Genomic DNA, 20,991 nt, shown 5'->3' with positions numbered 1-20,991 from the left:
GGACTTGGGTTGGATGCTGCATGAGATGGGATGCTGATAGAGGGTTGGAGCAGAGGGGTGACATGACCTCACTTGTGTCATAAAAGGTTCCCCCTCTTGGCTTGGACAGGTTGAGTTTGTGATGATTATAAGCCATCAGTAGGATAATCAAATGGATAGTGTGAGTGAAGTTTGGATTCCAGGGGATATGGGAATAGAAATTTCAGTATTGGCCTCTATTAGTACCCACAAAGTAATGGAAATGGATGAGTCATCCAGGGACTGACTACACATGCAAAAGGAGGTTGAGTTCTGAAGCTCTCCAACATTTGGAGATTGAGTAAAAGAGAGGAGAATCCAACCACAAGAAAGCCACAGAAGGAGCAGCCAGGGAGAGGATAGAGACCAAGCAGGAGTTTCACAGAAGACCTACCACTGAGGATGCATTATCACTCACTTAAAAATAAAACATTCTCTTGAAAAAAGTATCACTGAATTTGAGTCACTAATCTATATAAATAAAAAAGATATAATTGTGCAAATATATCCATCTATATGGAAATATAGTATTCTACTAGGAAAGAATTAGGAATAGATGATAGGAAGTGGCTGTACCAGCAGGTGATGATGCAGCCTTCGTTTCGTTTGGCTGGTGTGACATTCTACTGCACATGGAGCAAGAATGACAAAATGTACTTATCAGTAGTTCCCTGATGTGGAGTTTGGGGGGAATTTCACTATATTTGCCTATTGTTTCCCCACGTCTCATAGGGAATTTTCATGACTTATGTGTGTGTTTATTTTTGAACATATTGTCCAATGCTGTCTATTTTCAAAATCACTTAAAAATGCATTCCTTCTTACTTTGGGTTTTTGCTCTGTAATTAAGGTTTATTATAGAATATTCTCTGAGTTAAGGAAGGCCCCATTTTCATCGCTGCTCATAATCTGGTAGGGGTCATTTCTATACTTTCAATGACAACATATATGACTAACACCTTGTTTACATTGATGTTTGGATGATTCATTGTCAAATTATAAAAATCACACTCTTGTCTTCATTTCTTTTCTTCTATAAGTCTCGAAGGAGTTCTCTCTCCATCACTTCCTTGTACATGCTCACTCCTTTGGAGAATTGTTTTAATATCCTAAGGGAAGAGAAACAAAGAGAAGTAACAAATATTAATAAGTGATTTAGGATTAATGATCACTTAACATATGGGAGTGGTGAAATAGTAAATTGTTTTTATTTTTTTTTTCTTTAAGAAAATAGTGCCCTATTTAGTTAAAATGTCACCCAGCAACTTACTGGCTATACCCTTGGAAAGATATCAAAGATCTTGGAGCCTCTGTTTTCTAATCTAATAATGAATAGAACTGTCTTATTAAATTAAATAGCATTTGTAAGAAGCAGTTACACAGAGTTTGGCACATAATGAACAAGCCAAAGTGTTACTTCTCTAATAATGAATGAACAACTGTATTCATATTGTATTAAAGAAAAATTCTAATCAAGTCAGTCATGTCTACAGATTTGAGAATTTTAGACTAGCAGATTATTTGGAGGGGAGATTGTCTCATTTCTCCATTTTTTTAAAAAACAATATTAAGAATAGAAGATCTGTTTTTCATCCATTTAAAATACCAGCATTTTACATTTTACGTCACAGACACTGAAAACATAAATTTAAAACATCAGCAAATTGTAGAAGGGGTGCAAACACACATGGAAAATGTAGAATTATATATATGCAATTTCTACCCGCAACAAATTTAGGGAAATGTTTTAATAATGTAAGTTTCTTTTCTTCAGAGCTGAGTTCCAAAGGTTTCAATCTGCCTGAGGTCACTTTGCGCAAGAAGACATAAGTTAGTTCACTATCTGAGCTGACCCTTGCCGAGTGACACACACTGTTTATTATCAGTCACTACCAAGAATCATAGTGAATCATTTTCTTATGAGATCTTGTTCTTTGAAAATACAGATGTCCTGCAGCCAGAGGTCAAACCTGAATGAACTAAGTGAAAAAGAATAGCTGCTCACCACTGACCTTTCTGGTCCTACCTGCCATAGTTGTTAATAACACGTCTCCTTTGAATAGTGAGTGTACTTAGGACAACTAATGCTGACTACGGAATGATCTCTTGGGAATGAAGGAGTGAGCTGACCTGGGATCATCTGATACTCTGCAGCATGGACAAAACCATAAGCTCCAGATATTTAAGTCAGCTCTGGGTAAGTTTGCCATTGAGGTCAGAGGCCATAATTTTCAGTAGCAGTTAATGGAGAAAAGCCCTGAGAGTCTGGAAATGTTTGAAATGGGTGCTTTGAAAACACAAACCGCCGAAGCAGCCATCATAGTTTGTTATGAAGATAAAGGAGAAGGTTGGAGACTATTTTAAAGTCAGATACCCTGAAGGTACAGTGGGGTGAACAATCCTTCAACTCATCCTTAATAATTTGTATTTTGTCCTCATGTAATTAATTGGGTCCCAACTCATTTGCTTATAAGAAATCGTCCTGTGGTATTTGGATTTTAATACTAAAAGATTTATTATTATTTCTGATTGAATGGAAACCTTAATTTCAAGGATGGGAAAGGATGCCTGATTTAAAGCTTTGCTAAAAATAATTTACATTGAGTCAACATTATTAGGTTGGTATAGAAAATCATTTGTTCACTTACATTTGTAAGTATACTCATCATGGGAAATTAATTGATTTTACTAACAACCCAGTTACAGTACCCTCATTGATCTTGTCACATTTATTTAACCTAAGCATTTCCATAATAATTTAGGAACATTACTCGACGTGACTTCTTTGTATTAGATCTATGAAAATAGAAGTTAAATAAATGACTTTAAATGAATGACTGTGAATTCCAACACAATCTGAATCTGAATCTTCCCCATGAGTAGTGGCCATGTCGAGATATCTGGGACACCAATCTGGACTCTTTGTCATTATGGCACTGCACAATGAAAGCTTTCTCTTTCTTTTAGAAGAGCAGACACTGAATTCAGGAGTGCCAGGTTATTTATTTCTCCACATATAATTTCATATAGCTCTGGACACTGCAACTACCAGCAAATCGGTACTAGTAATAAGAGTAATAATAATCATAATGTCTAACATTTATTATCAGGTGCTTTCTACCTGTCAAGCACTGAGCTAAGCACTTATTTGTACTAAGTCATCTAATCCATGCACGAGCCCTAGGGGGGGTATGGTAACACTATTTTACAGATGAGGGAACCAAGGCACCATGAGGTCACTTGCCCAAGGTCACACAGTTTGTTGGTGTGAACCCCATCAGTGTGGCCCCTGGGCCCACTCTCTCACCCACAAAGCCAGGCCACCTCCCAATAGGAGCAAAAATAAAACATAGCAAAATCATTCCGAATACTGTTTTTTCAAATATATATATATATTTTAAAACGTTGCTGCTTCCAAACACAAGCCTTGTAAACACAGAGCTATCAGGCAACAACCTTCACTTCCCACTGTTTATAACAGCAAACAACATTTTAACCTGAAAAACCACATTCTAGCTTTTGCTCTACTTATCTTGAAAGATCTTCAAATAACATCACTGTGGTTAAAGTTCATTTTAAAATGTGATCTATTTACTTGCACATGGATATTTGGAGGAGAAATGGTGACAGGATGGCTTTGACAGAAACTGAGTCTTCAGAAATTTTTTTTTCCTTTCCTTTATTTTTAATCTTTCTTTCTTTCTTTCTTTCTTTTTTTTTTTTCTCAGTGAAAATGAGAATAGAGCTTCTTACTGGAAAGGGAAGCTCTTTTATTTTAGAATATCAGGGCTTAGGCTTTTTAGGTTACAGTCTCAACTCTCTGATTCCCATTTCTAGAGTCCCCTGTCTTCTCACGGTTTCGAGGTGGGAGCAAGGAGGGAGGGACCTGAACTGAAGCCTCTGACTCTACAGAAACACTGTGGTAAGGAAGGAGTGAATGGACAGACCGACTGCTGACAGACAGGCTAATTCTCTTTCTGCTGTTAGAGCATCAGGAGATCCTGGTCCTGGGAGACTGACTCACTGGAGGTCAGCACCCCATGCTGGCCGGCTCCAGCCAGAGGGATGCTGCACGCCAGGGAGATTTGGGAGATGTGCAGAGATGGTGTTGGTAGTCAGTGTGTCCAAGTGCCCCAGAGGAAGAGTGGGTGGTGGCCCAGAATCCTGCTATGCTGGAGCCAGTCCTGTGCAGAGAGACAACACTGTCCAAAATGTCAGTAGTGAGGTGTACTGCAAGTTGATCAGATTCCTTCTGAAATGGGGGAAATGCATAAATGAAAAGAGCCCCAGGGACTCAGCTTACCCTAGGAGTCAGAATACCTTTTCAAGGGGCTGCCTCTTGAAGCCAGTCAGCCACTGGCTGTTTTCTTTTCTTAGGAAAATGCTGACTAGAATCTTCTCTGCAAGTTAGCCATGTTTAGTCTGGCCAGAGTAAATGTGTTCCCAAATCGCCTGACTTTGTAAGGAGTTTTCCTCCCATTAGGGGAGGAAATAGTTGCGGCATCATTTTATGTTCTTACTCATTCTTGGTAATTAGTATAAGATAGATTCCAACATATAGCTCCAGAACCTACCTCATACAGAATGATGCTGGCCCGGAGGAAAGCCAAAGTGGGGGAGATCCCCACAACTGGCCACTGTCTCATCTTCCCTCACCATCCTCTCCACTTTATTGTCTAGTTCTGGTGTCTTCTGTTTCCATTAATTCTAGGATCACACTGACCTATGCCCTCCTCCTCCTAAGTTGGGGAAGAAGGCTAATCTTTATTAATAAAAATATGCGATATAAGAAACTGGAAAGGGACATGTAATGTACTAGTTTTGAGGCAAACAGTAAATGCTTGTGGAATGCTAACCCTGTTTCCAGCTATCTTGGCCTATTTATATAGAGACACAGCTTTTTCTTTTTTTAAAGAGCCCTATAAAAGGTAGAGATATAATGATATGATACTGTGAAGAGACAAAGAAACACTGCAGGATGAAGATGATGTCACATCACGCCCCTACTCAGAACCCCTACAGGCTCCCCGTCTTCCAATGCAGTCCTGTGTTCACGGCCTTGCACAGGCCTCTCCTTTTTCCTGTGATGCTGTCCTCTCTCCACCCCAACAGCAAATTCACGTTCATGTCCTCTCCTGATAAGGCTGGCAGTATCATTGATAGTATTGCTAGCTATCTCTACTCTCCCTGAACTTGCTGCCCTCTGTCTATCACAGGCTGGCCTGTCTGAGCTGATGCTGTTGCCAGCCTAGCTTCTCCTGACCCTGGTACGGCCAGCTCCAGCTTTCCTCCTGTCTCTGTAGTCCACACTGGAGATGTCCCACCATGTCCTGATCCTGAGATCAACTGAATTAAGACACTTTTGGCTAATACTCACTGGGATTTTGTAGTCTGAATTATTTGAAATCAGATCTTCAATAAAAGGATGCTTCAAAAGAATAGCAACTTCAACTGGCTCCAGATTCTTGGCACCTAGGTCTTGAAATACTTTGACGAAGTTCTTTAAAGAAGAAAAAAAATGAAGTTAACTTTACAGTCCTGCAGATGTTAAAAACTTATTTTACTTAATAAAGGAATTTTCTACAATTTCTATACCATAATACATTTGAGAGCACTTCCATGAAACCATGTTAAAACTTGAGGCTGACTTTTCTTATGAACAGGTTGCCCCTTTTATGAAAGAATCTAACCAACCTCTGAGAAAGCATTCTCTATCTGTAGGTGGCTGGCAAATCGGTTAGGGTCCTGTACTTCTTTTCCTCCTTGGAACACTTTGAGTAGTCTTTCCATGGAAATCTTTTCGGTGTTCACGTTCTCAGGGTTTTCTTCCTTTCTCTCCCCATCTTCTCTTAGTTCCCCTTCCTCACTCACAAAATTTCCCTCGAGTTCAGGATATTCCTCAAATGGACTCATATCAGTCAAGGAGGAGGTCTGCATGATTAAATGAAGAGAATATGAGGTTGAACTGATCTTTCCAGTAATGCAGACATTTAGCACACGCCAATGTTGCAACATACTTTTCATGCAATGAAATGATGGTGTCTCCCACAACCTAGCCAAACAAAGTATAGAAGAGAATATGCTAGCTGCATTGGAGATCATGTCAAGATTCTAGACCAATTCTGTCTGTAGATTACAGATGCCTTATGTGGGGTGTGTCTTACCACCATACATGCCAGGCACCTCAGCTTCCTCCATAAATGGATACTCGAGAGAATTAGCAGAACTGGTATCAGACTTCTGTATATGAATGTCAATTTTTAAAGGATTTGCTTTAAAGGAAATTGACTATAGTGGAAAGGTTATGGCAAGTAATTACTTAAGCTTGATAGATTCTAAGAGCTTCAGAAATGTTTATTTTTATACTGGAGGTTAAATCCAATTAAACACTGGAAGGCAAGAGAGAATACAAACTGAATGTGGAAAGTCCAGTGGGATTGTTATGGCAGCTCCTTGAAACATGTCCAAGAGCCATGAAGTCAGGTACTGGCGCTGTGAGTACGGGAAACAGTACCTTGTTTCTGGTATAATTTCATATTTATCAAAAGCCTGAAAAATAGTCCTACCTATTGACCCTATAGTTACAGGTCTAGGAATTGACTCTAAAGAAATGTGAACAAAGACTTACATATGCATGTTTGTTCAGTATTACTTACAGTAAACACAGAAAATCTGCAATCCCGAAAATGTGGAATGGTGACAAAAATTACAGTATATTTCTGTCATGGAATACTATACTGCCATTAAAAGTGTGGTTTAGAAGACTACCTAGCGACATGAGAAAACACTCACAGAATAAATGCGAAAAGAAAATAATAAATACACTAGGATCCTCATTTTCTTATATATCTATGCTTATTAGTGAAAAAAAGTAAGACACAGTAAAGAGTTAACAGTGGTTACCTCTGTGTAGTGGAACAGGTGATTTCTTTTTTACTTATTTTTGTACTTTCCAAATACTCTACAGATTTGTATTTATTGTATTTACTGTAATAAATATGTCTAGGTGAGTGTGTTCCCTAGTGAGATAATTGATATTTGACCATTTGCCATAGAAAAATGGGCGATTTTAGAATGTTGATGGGTCAGATGTCAGAAAACACCCGAATATTGATTCTCCTTTATCCCAAGAAAGGAGAAAAAGCTAAATGTAAGCTTTAAATAAAAGGAGGGATCCAATATCTATAAATATTCACTTCAGTAGAAGCATTAAGTGCAAATTAATTAATCATGCAAATGGAAATTCTTTCCACGTAGTCATAAAAGTCCCTGATATAAAAAGGATTATAATACATCAGTAAATTAAGCATCTGATAGTTGCCAGTCCCTTTAGGAGATTGGTAGGGGCTGTAAGTAGTCTAATGAAGACAGGTTGCATCTGCTTTAGCTCTGGGTAGGTTGGGTTTCTATATCGTTTGGTAAATTGGGAATTTAATCTAATCTGAGATAGAGAGAGAGAGAGAGAGAATGCTTTATTAAGTGAAGATTTTGGAATTAAGTATAAATATCTCTATTCAAATTCTTCTCTATTTTAAACAATTGAAATGTTACATTGCAGAAATGTGAAACTGGCATTTTTGTATCCCCCTAGGAAGGTTGGGGATCATCACACTGGCTACCTAACAATAGTTTTCCAGGGCAAGAAAACATTTTGTATCATGAAATGAACAAAGTCAAGATGTCAAACATCTTGCTGAGTGGTGCAGGATGAATGGACTTCTACTGAGACTGCAGTATAAATGCTGCGTGGACATGATAAAGATAGAACCTGTGGGTGAGCAAATGACTTGTCGGATTAGATGAGCAGGTGGTACTAAGCTAAACAGAGAAAAAGCCTTGTCCCTCTGCACTATTTCCATAATTAGAGAGAGACCAACTTTTCAGAGGTCCAGTATAATCATTATGGGACAAATGAATTGTGGCCAAAAGGCAACCATTTAAGCCTTTGAAATTTTAATGAAGAATCCTTATAAATATCAGTGTATGCTTTTGCAATTTTTGATTTTTTTTTTCTCTCTCCACAGGGTTGAGAAAGAATAGACTTAGTGGTTCAGTGAGAGGGCAGGGAATGAGCGGAAGCTGAGATGGGAACCCAAGATGCCAGATCAGCATCCTGGTGAGACTGTAGAGGGTGAGAGAGAAGAGGCTCTCTCTGACAGACATCTCTGAAAGATCACAATTTTGAATGTGGGTGTATGAACAAAATCAGCGATGTCAGTTTGAAGAAAAGCCAGTGCTTCTGAGTGAGCAGTTACTAGTGGAATCAAAAAACTCTTTCCGAGTCACATTAGCATCTGAGCAGCAGGACAGATTGTGGTGCTAGCAAACACGATGTCACACTCAGCTACCTCTTGAAGGCTCAAGATCTCCCAAAAAATTTGTCCCCAGAATGATGCCTGGCCATGCTTTGCTTTCATTCAATCAGTTCAGTCCCACCTCTCAGAGACAAAACAGAAGGTCAGTCCTTGGGACTAATATGGGCAAGGTGTCAAAAGCGTAAGAAGGAATGAAAATGTGTATATTTCAAACCCCAGCATCTCAAATGTTCTGCCAAGATGCTTTAACAAGATCTTCAAAATGTGACAATTTCATGCCTACAATTTACTGAATTCCTACATCATAACCCCATACCACGCAGGCCAGAATGAACCACTTTCCAAATGTCAGCTTAGTTAGAGCTTCATCAGGACTAGTGCATACTTCTGAATGCTTTGCTCTTGAACTTCTTTTGAATTACTCAAGAAGCCATGGATTTGAACAGAAGGTTTGTGCCACATTGAATATAACAGCATGAGTCATAGAAATGGAGTAAAGAAGAATGAACTGTTGGGAGATTTCCAGTTGTTTATGCGGAAAGCAAAAGCAGAGATTTGATTTAATGTCCTGGGAGTGAATGTGGATCCGTTGGAGGTGTTATTTCTGAGCAGGCTCAATCTGGCTTCCTGGGAAGAGGTTGCCCAGGAAACTAGAACACAGCTGGAAAGGGCACAGTAACAGAGTAGCATAATTGGAGGTCGGATAGTAAGAATAAGGGGTGAGCAAGAATGAGGGAGGTGGGTGGATTCTGTATTTCAAAAGCTCAAGCTCCCACGGTTTACCCCTAGACAGGAACAGGCCTCTGTGGGTGGTGTGTCACAAGTGTGCTCTTTGTCCCCTGCCTCTCAGACTGGTTCCATCTGTGTGGTGCAGTGGTTATGGAGCAGTTCCTGTGCAGTGTCCCTGGGCTTTAGAAGAACTCTGGAGAACAGCTCTGCAGGGACTTGCTTTCCAGGTGGGGCACTAGCTTCTGTGAATGAGTGGTTTAGGGACAGAGGAGAGGCAGAGGCTTCCTGTGCTAGCTGGCCTGGCTGCTACTCACTCAGGCAGCTGTCTGTTACTATAGCAACAATTCTAGCACACGCTTCCTCTTTCCTGGGCTTTCCAGCTCGTTGCAGCCTCCTTGAGCCTACTATTGCCTCTGCTGGGAATGTCTGCTTTCCGCCTCTCTATCTTGCAAACAGGATTCTGTTCCTCTCCTCTCTCTCTCTTCCTCCCTTCTTTTCTGCCATGTTTACAAACACTGATAGAACACTTGCTATGCAGCAGCTAACATGTTGTCCCCAACTCAAGGTGGAAATAACTTAGCAGTAGGATTCAACAGACAGACAAACTGCTGCCCGAATCACTAGTTCTTCTTATTTCCTTCCGTTGCCCCCCTCCAGTCTGCTCTCAGCACTGCAGCCAGAGAGATCTCCATATATTTTAAGTCAGACGGCCATGTTCCAATAACTTCTCATCTCATCTCTTGGTAGAGTCAAAGTCAAGTCCCTACAGTGGCCTCACAGCCCTCTCCCCCTCACCTTTTGTTCTTACTACTCTCCTCCAGCTCACTTCTCTCCAACGACAGTGGCTGGTCTTTGGAATTAGGGCTTGGTATCCACTGTGGTCTTTACTTCGAATTGCAATTACCTTGCAGCTCTTCACAGCATTGCAAACCACCCCAACTTCTGTATATTTCCCTAAATTCTTTCTTTTCCTGTAGCATTTATTTCCATATGGTGTATTCTATATGTTACTTATTTTATCCCCAGGTCAAGTGTGGTTTCTCGTACACAGAAAATCTGGATGAATATTTGTTGAGTAAACACATGCGTGCATGCAGTGGTACTCAGCCTTGTCAGGGAGGATCTGAGTATAAGGGGACCCATTTGAGAGTGTTCAGTGTTGCTCTTGAGTGTCAGGGGAAGCTTCATGACTCATATCGTAGTTGAAAAAGACCTTGGATACTGGGAAGGTCTTGGACCCTTCAGGGTGAGATGCAGGGCATTCCGGGCAAAGCAATAGCAAAAACAAAAATAAGGAGGTGAGAAAAATACTGCTTTTGGTCAGTAAGACCATGTTAATCTGTTATTTATACTGTGTCCCTTCCATGTTTGGGGCATTGTTCTCCCATTCTTTTCTGCACAGATGGGGGCAATTAGACAAAGTCCCTTCAGGGGAGCAAATCTGGCCTCTTCTGTATGGGGCTATGCAGAGGGCATGATTTACAAACCCAATTATTAATTAACTGACTCACTCAATGAAATTTTTGCTGAGTTAGTGCCAGTAATTCAGGTTCAGGGTTGTGGCAGGTTCAGAATAAGACAGATGGCCCCTCCCTGCCCCCAGGATGCCTGAAGTCTAGAAAAGAAGCTGAGCTGAAGAAATAGTTATTGTGAAGAGACCATGAAAGAAATACAGAATGTTCGGAAATATATGGCAGTGGGTGCCTGACATCTTCTGAGGTCAGGGAAGCTCTTCTGGAGGACAGACGTTTGACTGAGACCTCCTGGTAGGCTATGATCCATGTTCCAGTTAGCTCAGGGAGGCCCAACCTATAAGGGGAGATAGGAACACCCCTGGGGAAGTAGCAAATGCAGTCCCAAAAAAGGCAGTTCAAATCTAACTCCTATTTATTTGGAAAAACTGAAACTGGCCTTCCAATACTGTCTAAGGAGACAGTATTCTTGAGTGAAACAAACACTCTTGATGTACTTTCTGTCACTGTGTAAGTGTTGAAATAGCAACTACAGCACATCAGGTCATAAAGGCCCGAGTGGTCAGCTTACTGGACACCTGCCTGGCCTCACTCTGACCCAAATAGGAGGGAAAGCTATCTCTCATCCATTTGTTCAGGACCAAGACCCAGGGTTACATCTAATTGTGTCTGTTTCCTCGTGTATGTGAAAGCTGTCACAGAAACTTCCCGCACTTTTTTCTTTTTCTTTTTTTAAGTGAATCCAGAATACTCTGTTTTCACAAACACGTATGAAAGACAAACAAGTGTGGCTAGGACATCTACAGATTTGGACTGGGCAGTGCCTCTCTCTCCTCTGTGTCCATAAAAGAAGGATGGACACAAAGTGTTCCATTATGAGCACCACAGCTCTGTCCCCAAAAAGGTCAGGGGAATACTAAAATTCATGCAAATTGGCATCTAATAAGTACATTAGTTAGCCCCCTGTTCTGAGGCTTTTTCATCCCCAAAAGCTAGGGAATTCCAGTCCTTTAGAAATCTCAAAATGGAGTATGAGGTTTTATTAGCTATTAAGCTGCTTCGTTCTTGGCTGCAGGAGATGCAAGGTACCTATGGATTTCAGGTGGCTGAGTTTTGGCCTGAAACACTATCAAGTGTCACATGTATGTGGGATGTCTGAGATGTCTACTTGTTTCACGTGGAATTTCCACATAGGATGACAGATAGATTGGATTGATACCTACTTCTTTTTCATTTAGAAGCATCAGCACTTCATGTAAAATAAAGGCTGTCTTTTATGGAAAAAACTTGGATTCCACCAAGAAACTGAGCAAATTTTGATTTTACTGCAAAGGTTTTTTGCTTCTGTTTTTGTTTTTGGATAGTGGGTCTCTAGTTCTTAATACAATTGAGTAAAGCCTTATTGAAGACCTACTATGTGTAAAGTATTGTGTTATGTATCCAGAAAAATACAGAGATGAAACAAACAGAGTCTCTGTTGTTAGAGGTTTAGGATTTCCTGTAACCCCCTCCAGACTCCAATGGTAGTCCATTTCTGGAACACAATTACCTTTTCTACAATAACAGGAGGAGTTTTGATTGGTTGGAAGACATGAGTCCCGATGGCCACACTGAGAGCCCTGTAGACCCCTTCCACAGCATCTGGATGACAAGCAAAATAAAGCAGCATCTGTGTGTAGTCAAGTTGAGGCGGATCCTTCTCATGGTCAGCAAATAGCCTAAAGAAAAACTGTCACACAAAAAGAATTTCAATAAAAGATTAAAAGGCTTAAATTGGGTAAACAGTAGATGGACAGGCAATGAAGGATCCTTTCAGGAGCTTTAGAATAAGGCCACTTTCTGAGGATTGAATCAGTAAACATAATATGTAATGAATTGCATTAAATGAAGAGTATGCCAAGTTAAAATACAGAAGAGTGAGACTCAAAATTCTAATGTTAAAGAAAATTATATGCTAATCAACGGTATCAACATTTTTAGAAAAAATATGCTAGTAAAGGTGGTGGGGACTACATTTTATAGTTTTTTTTTTTTAAATTTTTAAAATTTCTTTTCAGTGTACCAGAATTCATTGTTTATGCACCACACCCAGTGCTCCATGCAAAATGTGCTCTCCATAATACCCATCACCAGGCTTACCCAACTTCCCACCCCCCTGTCCCTTCAAAACCCTCAGATTGTTTTTCAGAGTCCATAGTGTCTCATGGTTCATCTCCCCCTCCAATTTCCCTCAACTCCCTTCTCCTCTCCAAGTCCTCCGTGTTATTTCTTATGCTCCACAAATAAGTGAAACCATATGATAATTGACTCTCTCTGTTTGACTTATTTCACTCAGCATAATCTCTTCCAGTCCCGTCCATGTTGCTACAAAAGTTGGGTATTCATCCTTTCTGATGGAGGCATAATACTCCATAGTGTATATGGACCACATCTTCCTTAACCATTCATCCTTTGAAGGGCATCTTGGTTCTTTTCACAGTTTGGCGACCATGGCCATTGCTGCTATGAATATTGGGGTACAGATGGCCCTTCTTTTCACTACATCTGTATCTTTGGGGTAAATACCCAGTAGTGCAATTGCAGGGTCATAGGGAAGCTCTATTTTTAATTTCTTAAGGAATCTCCACACCGTTTTCCAAAGTGGGACTACCTTTTAAGCAGGTAAAGGGAGCCACAGAGCAAGGACGTATCTGTCTATCCTTATCACCACTCTGACAAACTGGGTTCTGACTTCTTTTTTTTTTTTTTTTTTTTTTTTTTTATTTTTTATAAACATATATTTTTTATATACATATATTTTTATCCCCAGGTCTGTGAATCACCAGGTTTACACACTTCACAGCACTCACCAAATCACATACCCTCCCCAATGTCCATAATCCCACCCCCTTCTCCCCAACCCCCTCCCCCCGGCAACCCTCAGTTTGTTTTGTGAGATTAAGAGTCACTTATGGTTTGTCTCCCTCCCAATCCCATCTTGTTTCATTTATTCTTCTACCCACTTAAGCCTCCATGTTGCATCACCACTTCCTCATATCAGGGAGATCATATGATAGTTGTCTTTCTCTGCTTGACTTATTTCGCTAAGCATGATACGCTCTAGTTCCATCCATGTTGTTGCAAATGGCAAGATTTCATTTCTTTTGATGGCTGCATAGTATTCCATTGTGTATATATACCACATCTTCTTGATCCATTCATCTGTTGATGGACATCTAGGTTCTTTCCATAGTTTGGCTATTGTGGACATTGCTGCTATAAACATTCGGGTGCATGTGTCCCTTTGGATCACTACATTTGTATCTTTAGGGTAAATACCCAATAGTGCAATTGCTGGGTCATAGGGCAGTTCTATTTTCAACATTTTGAGGAACCTCCATGCTGTTTTCCAGAGTGGCTGCACCAGCTTGCATTCCCACCAACAGTGTAGGAGGGTTCCCCTTTCTCCGCATCCTCGCCAGCATCTGTCATTTCCTGACTTGTTGATTTTAGCCATTCTGACTGGTGTGAGGTGATATCTCATTGTGGTTTTGATTTGTATTTCCCTGATGCCAAGTGATATGGAGCACTTTTTCATGTGTCTGTTGGCCATCTGGATGTCTTCTTTGCAGAAATGTCTGTTCATGTCTTCTGCCCATTTCTTGATTGGATTATTTGTTCTTTGGGTGTTGAGTTCTAAATACAATGCTTCTAGTAGATCTCCCTGTGGTGAGTGGAGTCTAGCCATTAAAATCTTTCAACTTGCCAACACTTCTCTGAACTCCATACTTAATTTCTTAACAGTCATGTGATTTTTTCCATCTTGGATTCATACTGGAGGAGAGAGTGGGCTAATCACTGAATATCCTTTTTTTTTGTTTTTTGTAATCTCTCTGACACTAGAAGATTGAGCTGAAGTCAGCTCTATATGCAATGTCCTGTGTATCTAGCAGTAAGAGAAGTTAGTATGTGGGAATTCAATATCCCTTGGGGCCCGACAAAGCAGCTCAAACCCTGGAACTCACAGGTCACACTTAAGCATCTAACCAGCCCCATGGCCCTGCTTGAAGAGGAGACTGGCTTCCTTCATGAGTACTTCTCAAACATGTACATTTAATGACCCAGAGAATCTTTTTTTAAACTTAGATTTTGATTAAGTAGGTGGTTCTGGAATGGTGTACGTTTCTGTATATACAGCAAGTTCTTAGATGATTCTAATGCTGCTGGTCCTGGCCTCTGCTTTGAGAAGCAAATGTTCAAATGCTTATATCCATAGATATCAAGCTATTCTCTATTACTCATGATCCTTACAACTATGAATAAATTTAATTACACAGTTGGAAGAATAAGTTTCTGATACTTGACAAATCCAATAAAATTTAGATAAAAATCACTTTGATAAGTGAAGCATGGAATCTGTTATGCTACAAAGCAAGAAAGAGTCTTAGGGGTCAATGGAATCTGCAAATTCATTCAGTCAATTTTATCAAAGTTAATGGAGTTGTAAGTCTGTTGTAAGCCAGGCACAGAGCTGTATTGACATGCTTAAAAACACTCGTCAACAGTAAGGCATCTTTTGATTTTTCTCATGATCTCCTGATCTGGTGGGTTCCTTCAGGATTTTGTGTTCTTCATCCCCGCTTGCCTCTCATTACTTCAGAGATTGCCAGCAGGACTAGGAGTAGAGGGAGACTGACAGGGAGACTGACAGATAATCACCACAGGGTCCCTGAGGGCCTATCTTCCATTTCTTTCATAGGAGTTGTTGAACTTCATTATGATTTCCACTGAATTGCTCTTATAAGTGCTATGCAGGAGGAATACATCATTATTTCCCTTAAAAAAATCAGCTAAATATTCTATCTCAAAAAAAAATGTGCAAAAATGAAATAAGCTGATATTTGCACTTTTTCTGTAATTATACAGGCTTGATTTTAAGTCAATGGATAGAATATTCATAAAACATAAGGCTTACTGTGTTCCTAAGATCATTTACAATATTGTAGTATTCAAAGGTTCCTACCCCCTGACATGTATATTTTGTATAACCTCCAATGTCAGGGGACAACACTGTGATTGTAAAATAAACATGTCTCAGGGTTCCTTTCTTGGATGCAATGGGTCCTTCCATCCAGTGTCTGGGACTCTGGGGTCATTCAAGCCTGTGGAGTGCTAATGGTCTGTCTTAAGGGGCCCCTTCCAGTGTGGCTCAGAGGTGGGCCCTGGGTCACAGAGAGCACAAGTGACATAGTTGGGGAATTGGGTGGGACCTGAGATTATAGTTCAAACCCTCTTCTTAAGAAAGTACAAAGTCCCTTGGAGTGAAGAAACCTGCTCAGCCTCCTACAGTGAGTCATGACAGAACTGGGGACAGAGCCCAGGGCTCCTAAGGCTCAGAATTCCCTCTCCATGGGACATTGCTCACCCTCCCACCCTCCCCTGCCAATTTGGTTTTTCCTACTCGAATTACAGCCAAAGGGGTAAATTCATTTTGTTGTTTTTTCTTTTTTTCACACCTTTATTTATCATGTTAACCATTAACCATTCTTCAACCAGCTATAGCAGTTAGCACGGCTAGCTTTTGTTTAGCTAACCCTTACATAGGGCTTATTACATACCAGTCACTCACTTGATACAACAACCTTGCCAGAGAGGGATTGACAGAGAGGTTAGGTAACTTCCTCAAGATCTTGAAGCTTGCGAGCATTGGAATCTGTGTATTGAATCCCAGTTTAAGAACACTGAGACTTATGTAATTCTGAGCATCCAGTCTCTGAGGCAGCGAGGAGTGGAAAACACCACTCCTTTCTGTCCTCCGGAGGCGCACACATACACACACCAGCCATTCTTTGTTCCATTCTTTCTCAGGCTTCATATTCCTGCCTCTGCTGCCAACTTTTGTTCTGTTCCTGTAGGTCATTTTCCAGCAATCTGGGCACCAGTAGGAGGGAGCCACTCCCTTCCTTGGCACCAATGGTCCTTTCCTAGCAGTTGTCAGGGCACCGTCTCAGGGCACCGTCTGGCTGCTGATATTAGCTGCTGGGGGAACAACCAAAGGGCTCTGCCATCGATTGACATTGCTAAAACTTCTGGCTGAAAAGGAAAGTGCTTTGAGTTGACATATTCAGACTTCCAGTTTATTCACAGAAGAACCTGTTTATTGTTGCTCAAGTTAGTCAAAACTTTGTATACAAGGTCATACAGAGAATGGCCTTCCAAAGGCTTTACGGGGTTGTTCTAGGACCTCCAGTTTCATACTGAAAACTCCCACCATGACCAAGACAAAAAAATTGTCTCCACACCTGCCAGTCTCAGGTCTTGGACTCTGGTGACTCCTTGACCCTTTTTTCTTACCTGCTCTCCTGCTATCATGGGATAGGTGCTCTGATACTATGCACCCAATTGAAGGGAACTGCTCACTTTTAGGGTATAACTGGGGTCTTGTTCAATTTTATATTGAACTTTTAAACTAAAGGCTGGCTGAAATTTGACCATTGACACACCCAGTTTGCTGTGCTGTTTAAATTCACCATGCAATGTCTCTCATTGAATTTGGTTGATTTATGTATATTTTTATATTTTAAACATTTACACTGAAGCCAGAGTACTTTACCTTAGTCCTGCTTTCTATTGTGGGCTTAGGGATAGAGTTAATAATACCATTATTGGCAATAATAATATTGATAATAGTAATCTGATGGGTCATGGGCAATGCTTATGCAACCCTTGGTATGTTGTTCAAGTTAATCAAAATCAAAGAGAAATGGACAAAAACATACACAGTAGTCCCCATTAGCTGTGGTTTTACTTTCTGTGGTTGCAGTTACCCACGGTCCACTGTGGTCCACCTCAGTCCGGAAACAGATGATCCTCCTTCTGATAAATCATCAGAGGGTCACTAGTAGCCTAACACTACATCACAATGACTATGTCATTCACCTCACTTCATCTCCTCACACGCATTTGATCATCTCACATCATCACAAGAAGAGGGTGAATACGGCACAATAAGAAATTTTGAGACAGAAAGACCATAGTCACATAACTTTCATTACAGAATAATGTTACAGTTGTTTTATTTTATTGTTAGCTATAACTGCTAATCTCTTACTGTGCCTAATTTGTAAGTTTGACTTATAAAAACAGTATATATAAGGTTTGGTATTACCCACAATTTCAGGCATACATTTGGGGCCTTGGGATGTATTCCAAGGGGGGATTACAATATTGGTAAAATGACAGTTCTTATCCTAAGCTTTTAGAATTGGAAGGACCTTCAGAGACAAATGTGTCAAACAACAGCTTACTTTGACAGATGAGGAAAGTGAGACCCAAGGGGTTATGAAAATGTTCAAGATCACACAGGGAGTTAAACAGTGGAACTCTGTCTAAGATTTTGATCCCTGTCTCCTCCCCCTAGAACTTTCCTGTGAGGCAACTTTATGATTATTAAAATCTATATTCTGGGGATACAGCAAAGGAACGGGGGTTGAAGGAATGGAATCCAAAACAAATTATATAAGTGGAAGAAAAAGACAAAGAAATTACCAGTGTTGTAATAGTAAATTTTTTTAAGGATCTCAGTAATTACCTCTATAAGATGTTCTTGCCTGTTGAATGGCAGGGGTTCAAGAGGATTTTCTGGAATTTTTGTATCTTCATCTCTTGTAAACCACAGACCAGCCTATACAAAAAATAAAAATAAAAATAATTAAAGTATCATTCCTTTAAAAGCCACAGGGATTGAATGCATTTTGTTCAACTGCCTAGAGAAGTGGTCTCCGGAATAGGGTTCAAAGACCATGGGGTTGCAGGAGAAAATCCTAGAACTTCCATTTACACTTATTTGATATCATTCTTATATAATTTTTATTCTTAAAAATTTGATAATATAAAAATATATTAGTGCAGTAGTACACATGTATAATTTATAAATGAAAATTCACATATTGGGGATGCTAGCTACATTTTAGCTGTCAGAACATGGGATGAAGTTTGGAAGTCACTGTCCTAGATTTTGCATGCATGACAACATTCTGGAGATGTCTTCACTCATATCACTAGCTCTCATTCCACATGTCCTCTCCATGTGGCTTTCTATTCTCAGGGCCCAGTGAGATGCTGGAGCACATTGTTGGAAGAATCTTTGTTGAGTGAGTGAGTGACTGACTCAGTAGTTCAATGGCCTACTTTTTAATGACATCCCTTTTTCTCAGCCCATATGTGATACCAATTACTGAATCTTCTGATTCCTATTTGGCAATATCTCTCCCTTCTCTTCCTTTCTTTCTTCTCTATCCTGCCACCTTGGGGTAGAGGCTCTTTCTTCTGTCACAGGCCATCCCAGTAAGTTATGGGACATTTTTGTTTCCAGTCTCCTTCTTATTTATTTCAGCCTCTACCATGAAACCGCATCAATCTCTCAAAACTTTAATTTGTTATATTCTCTGCCTGGAACCATTTCCTACTCTTGCTCTTCTGTTCACATCATCCCTCCTATGAGATGCGACTTCCTGTACACTCTTGTAAACCAGGACATCTCTCTAGGCTTTGTTCTGATCACGACTCCTTAGAGATCTTGCCCTCCTTGATCTTGCTTCTGAACTCCAATTTTACTTTTATATACCACATAATTGACATTTAGTCCATTTCTTTAGATGTTGCCATTCATGTCAGCTGTTGAATATCAGGTATAAATGCCTTGGGCTTAAAGAATATGTCATTCCAACCTTAATTTTTGTATGTGGTAAGTACTTCATATACATACGCATTTTCTTTCCAGGTCTAGATCTCTTACATCCAGAGTGACAACCTACTCTCATGACTGTCTATTGTCAAAAGCCACTAGCTTGCCTAACCTGACTGTGGCCTATGCTCTATGCTTTCTTTCCTCCCAAGGATCACCCATGCTCTGAGAGAATGCTGGAATGGCTTTGAGTAACTTGTAAGGGGATGAAGCTCCCAAAGTTGAGAACTGGGGTTTCTTTTTATTTGGGATAAAGGAGATGCTGGCCCTGTAGAACCCTATGAAAGAGAAGACTCAGAAGAAGCCAAAGGTCTAGCATGGGCTCAGGCTTTGAATGTGCTTTTGCATTCACCAGGAGGAGACCCTTGCCCAATAGCTAATCTGCAGAGGGTAAGTACCACTTATGCGAGAATAGAGAGATGAGGAACATAAGTAAGGGATATGATGGAGCACCAAAGTTCAGGATTACTCTTCTGCCCTTAAACAAGAAAAATAAACAACATATGTGCAAGTTAATTTTCCAGACATTAAATGATAGGCAACACAGGATAATTCTTGAACTAAGGGAAGCAACCAAGGAGTCCGACTAATATTTCAGGCTGGAGAGAGTTCCCAGACTGCAGTGCCAGGAAAGGCATCCAAATAGAGACTGGTTGTCTTTCTGTGGCCAAAATATGTTGTTAAGACAGGCCAAGCTGGCTAGAATTTTCAGGGCAGAATACTAGAAATGTTTTGAGTGGGAGAGCAAGTTCTGAGGATTCACAGAGGGATCTCCATAAATCTTGACTTGCCATTCTGTGGATGTGTGTCTGTGGAAGGTACCAGAAGCTGGAGAAAGAACCACAGGAGAGGAGAAAGCTGAAAAATTCCTGAGCCTCACATGGGGCTGAGAGGAAGATTCCACACATGTTACCACCAAGCAGAGTGAAAGGATCTCCTCAAACACAGGCACTGGAGAGAGTCCTCGGAGATAATTGTTTTAGCAGTGGGACCAGATTAGCCTTCACCTAAAGATCACTCTGGACCCACGCTTATAAATCTTATTGTAACCTCAAAAGGATAGAAGTGATTCCAAGCAATGCCACTTCAGGCCCAACAATGTTTAAAGGTATATAAAATTGGGCAGCCAACAATATAAGATTCACAATATCTGGCATCCAATATAAAGTTACTAGGCATACAAAAAAAAAAAGCCATAATATATGACCCATAGTTAGAAGAAACACCAATCAATAACACCAAACTTAAAAATTACACAGATGATAGAATGAACAGAGAAGGATGTTCCTTCAGCTATTCTAAGTATACTTCATTTATTCAAGGGGATAGAGGGAAAAAACAGCTCATAATGAAGAGAGAAATGAAATATATAAAAAAGAATCAATTTGAACTATTAGAGACAAAAAAATTTAATATCTGAAATGAAAATACTTCATGGTATTAATAACAGATTCAGCTCTGCAGAGGAATGATTAGTGAACTTGAAGACATAGGAATAGAGATGAATACAAAGTAAAGCACAGAGAAAAGACTGGAAAAAAAAAATGAACCAAGCCTCAGTGACCCGTGGGACAATAAGCATGTGATTGGATTTTGAGATGGAGTAGGAGTGCATAAAAAATAGAAAAAAAAATGCTGAAAATCTTCCAATCTAGACAAGAACTACAAAACCCATGGAGGTTCGAGAACTCAGTGAACCAAGCAAAAGAAACATGAAGAAAACCACATCAAG

The 20,991-nt window shown here is 40.1% G+C and overlaps 1 protein-coding gene across 2 annotated transcripts in view; it reads right to left on the bottom strand.

The window, feature by feature from the left end:
- Nucleotides 1-843: 843 nt before the first annotated feature.
- The window catches only part of SPEF2 (sperm flagellar 2), a 182,360-nt gene continuing 162,212 nt past the window's right edge, over nt 844-20,991 (bottom strand). For both annotated transcript variants that reach the window (XM_059173780.1, XM_059173781.1), the window contains 5 exons: nt 18,105-18,197; nt 12,084-12,263; nt 5,713-5,949; nt 5,396-5,518; nt 844-1,127 (listed from right to left, as the gene is read on the bottom strand). In XM_059173780.1, the coding sequence (XP_059029763.1) occupies nt 1,038-1,127; nt 5,396-5,518; nt 5,713-5,949; nt 12,084-12,263; nt 18,105-18,197 (723 nt within the window). In that variant the 3' untranslated portion in view covers nt 844-1,037. The remainder of the gene's footprint in view (nt 1,128-5,395; nt 5,519-5,712; nt 5,950-12,083; nt 12,264-18,104; nt 18,198-20,991) is intronic.

The sequence above is a fragment of the Mustela lutreola genome, chromosome 5, assembly GCF_030435805.1.
Source record: "Mustela lutreola isolate mMusLut2 chromosome 5, mMusLut2.pri, whole genome shotgun sequence".
Classification (NCBI taxonomy): domain Eukaryota; kingdom Metazoa; phylum Chordata; class Mammalia; order Carnivora; family Mustelidae; genus Mustela; species Mustela lutreola.
This window is presented reverse-complemented; position numbering and strand designations above follow the sequence as displayed.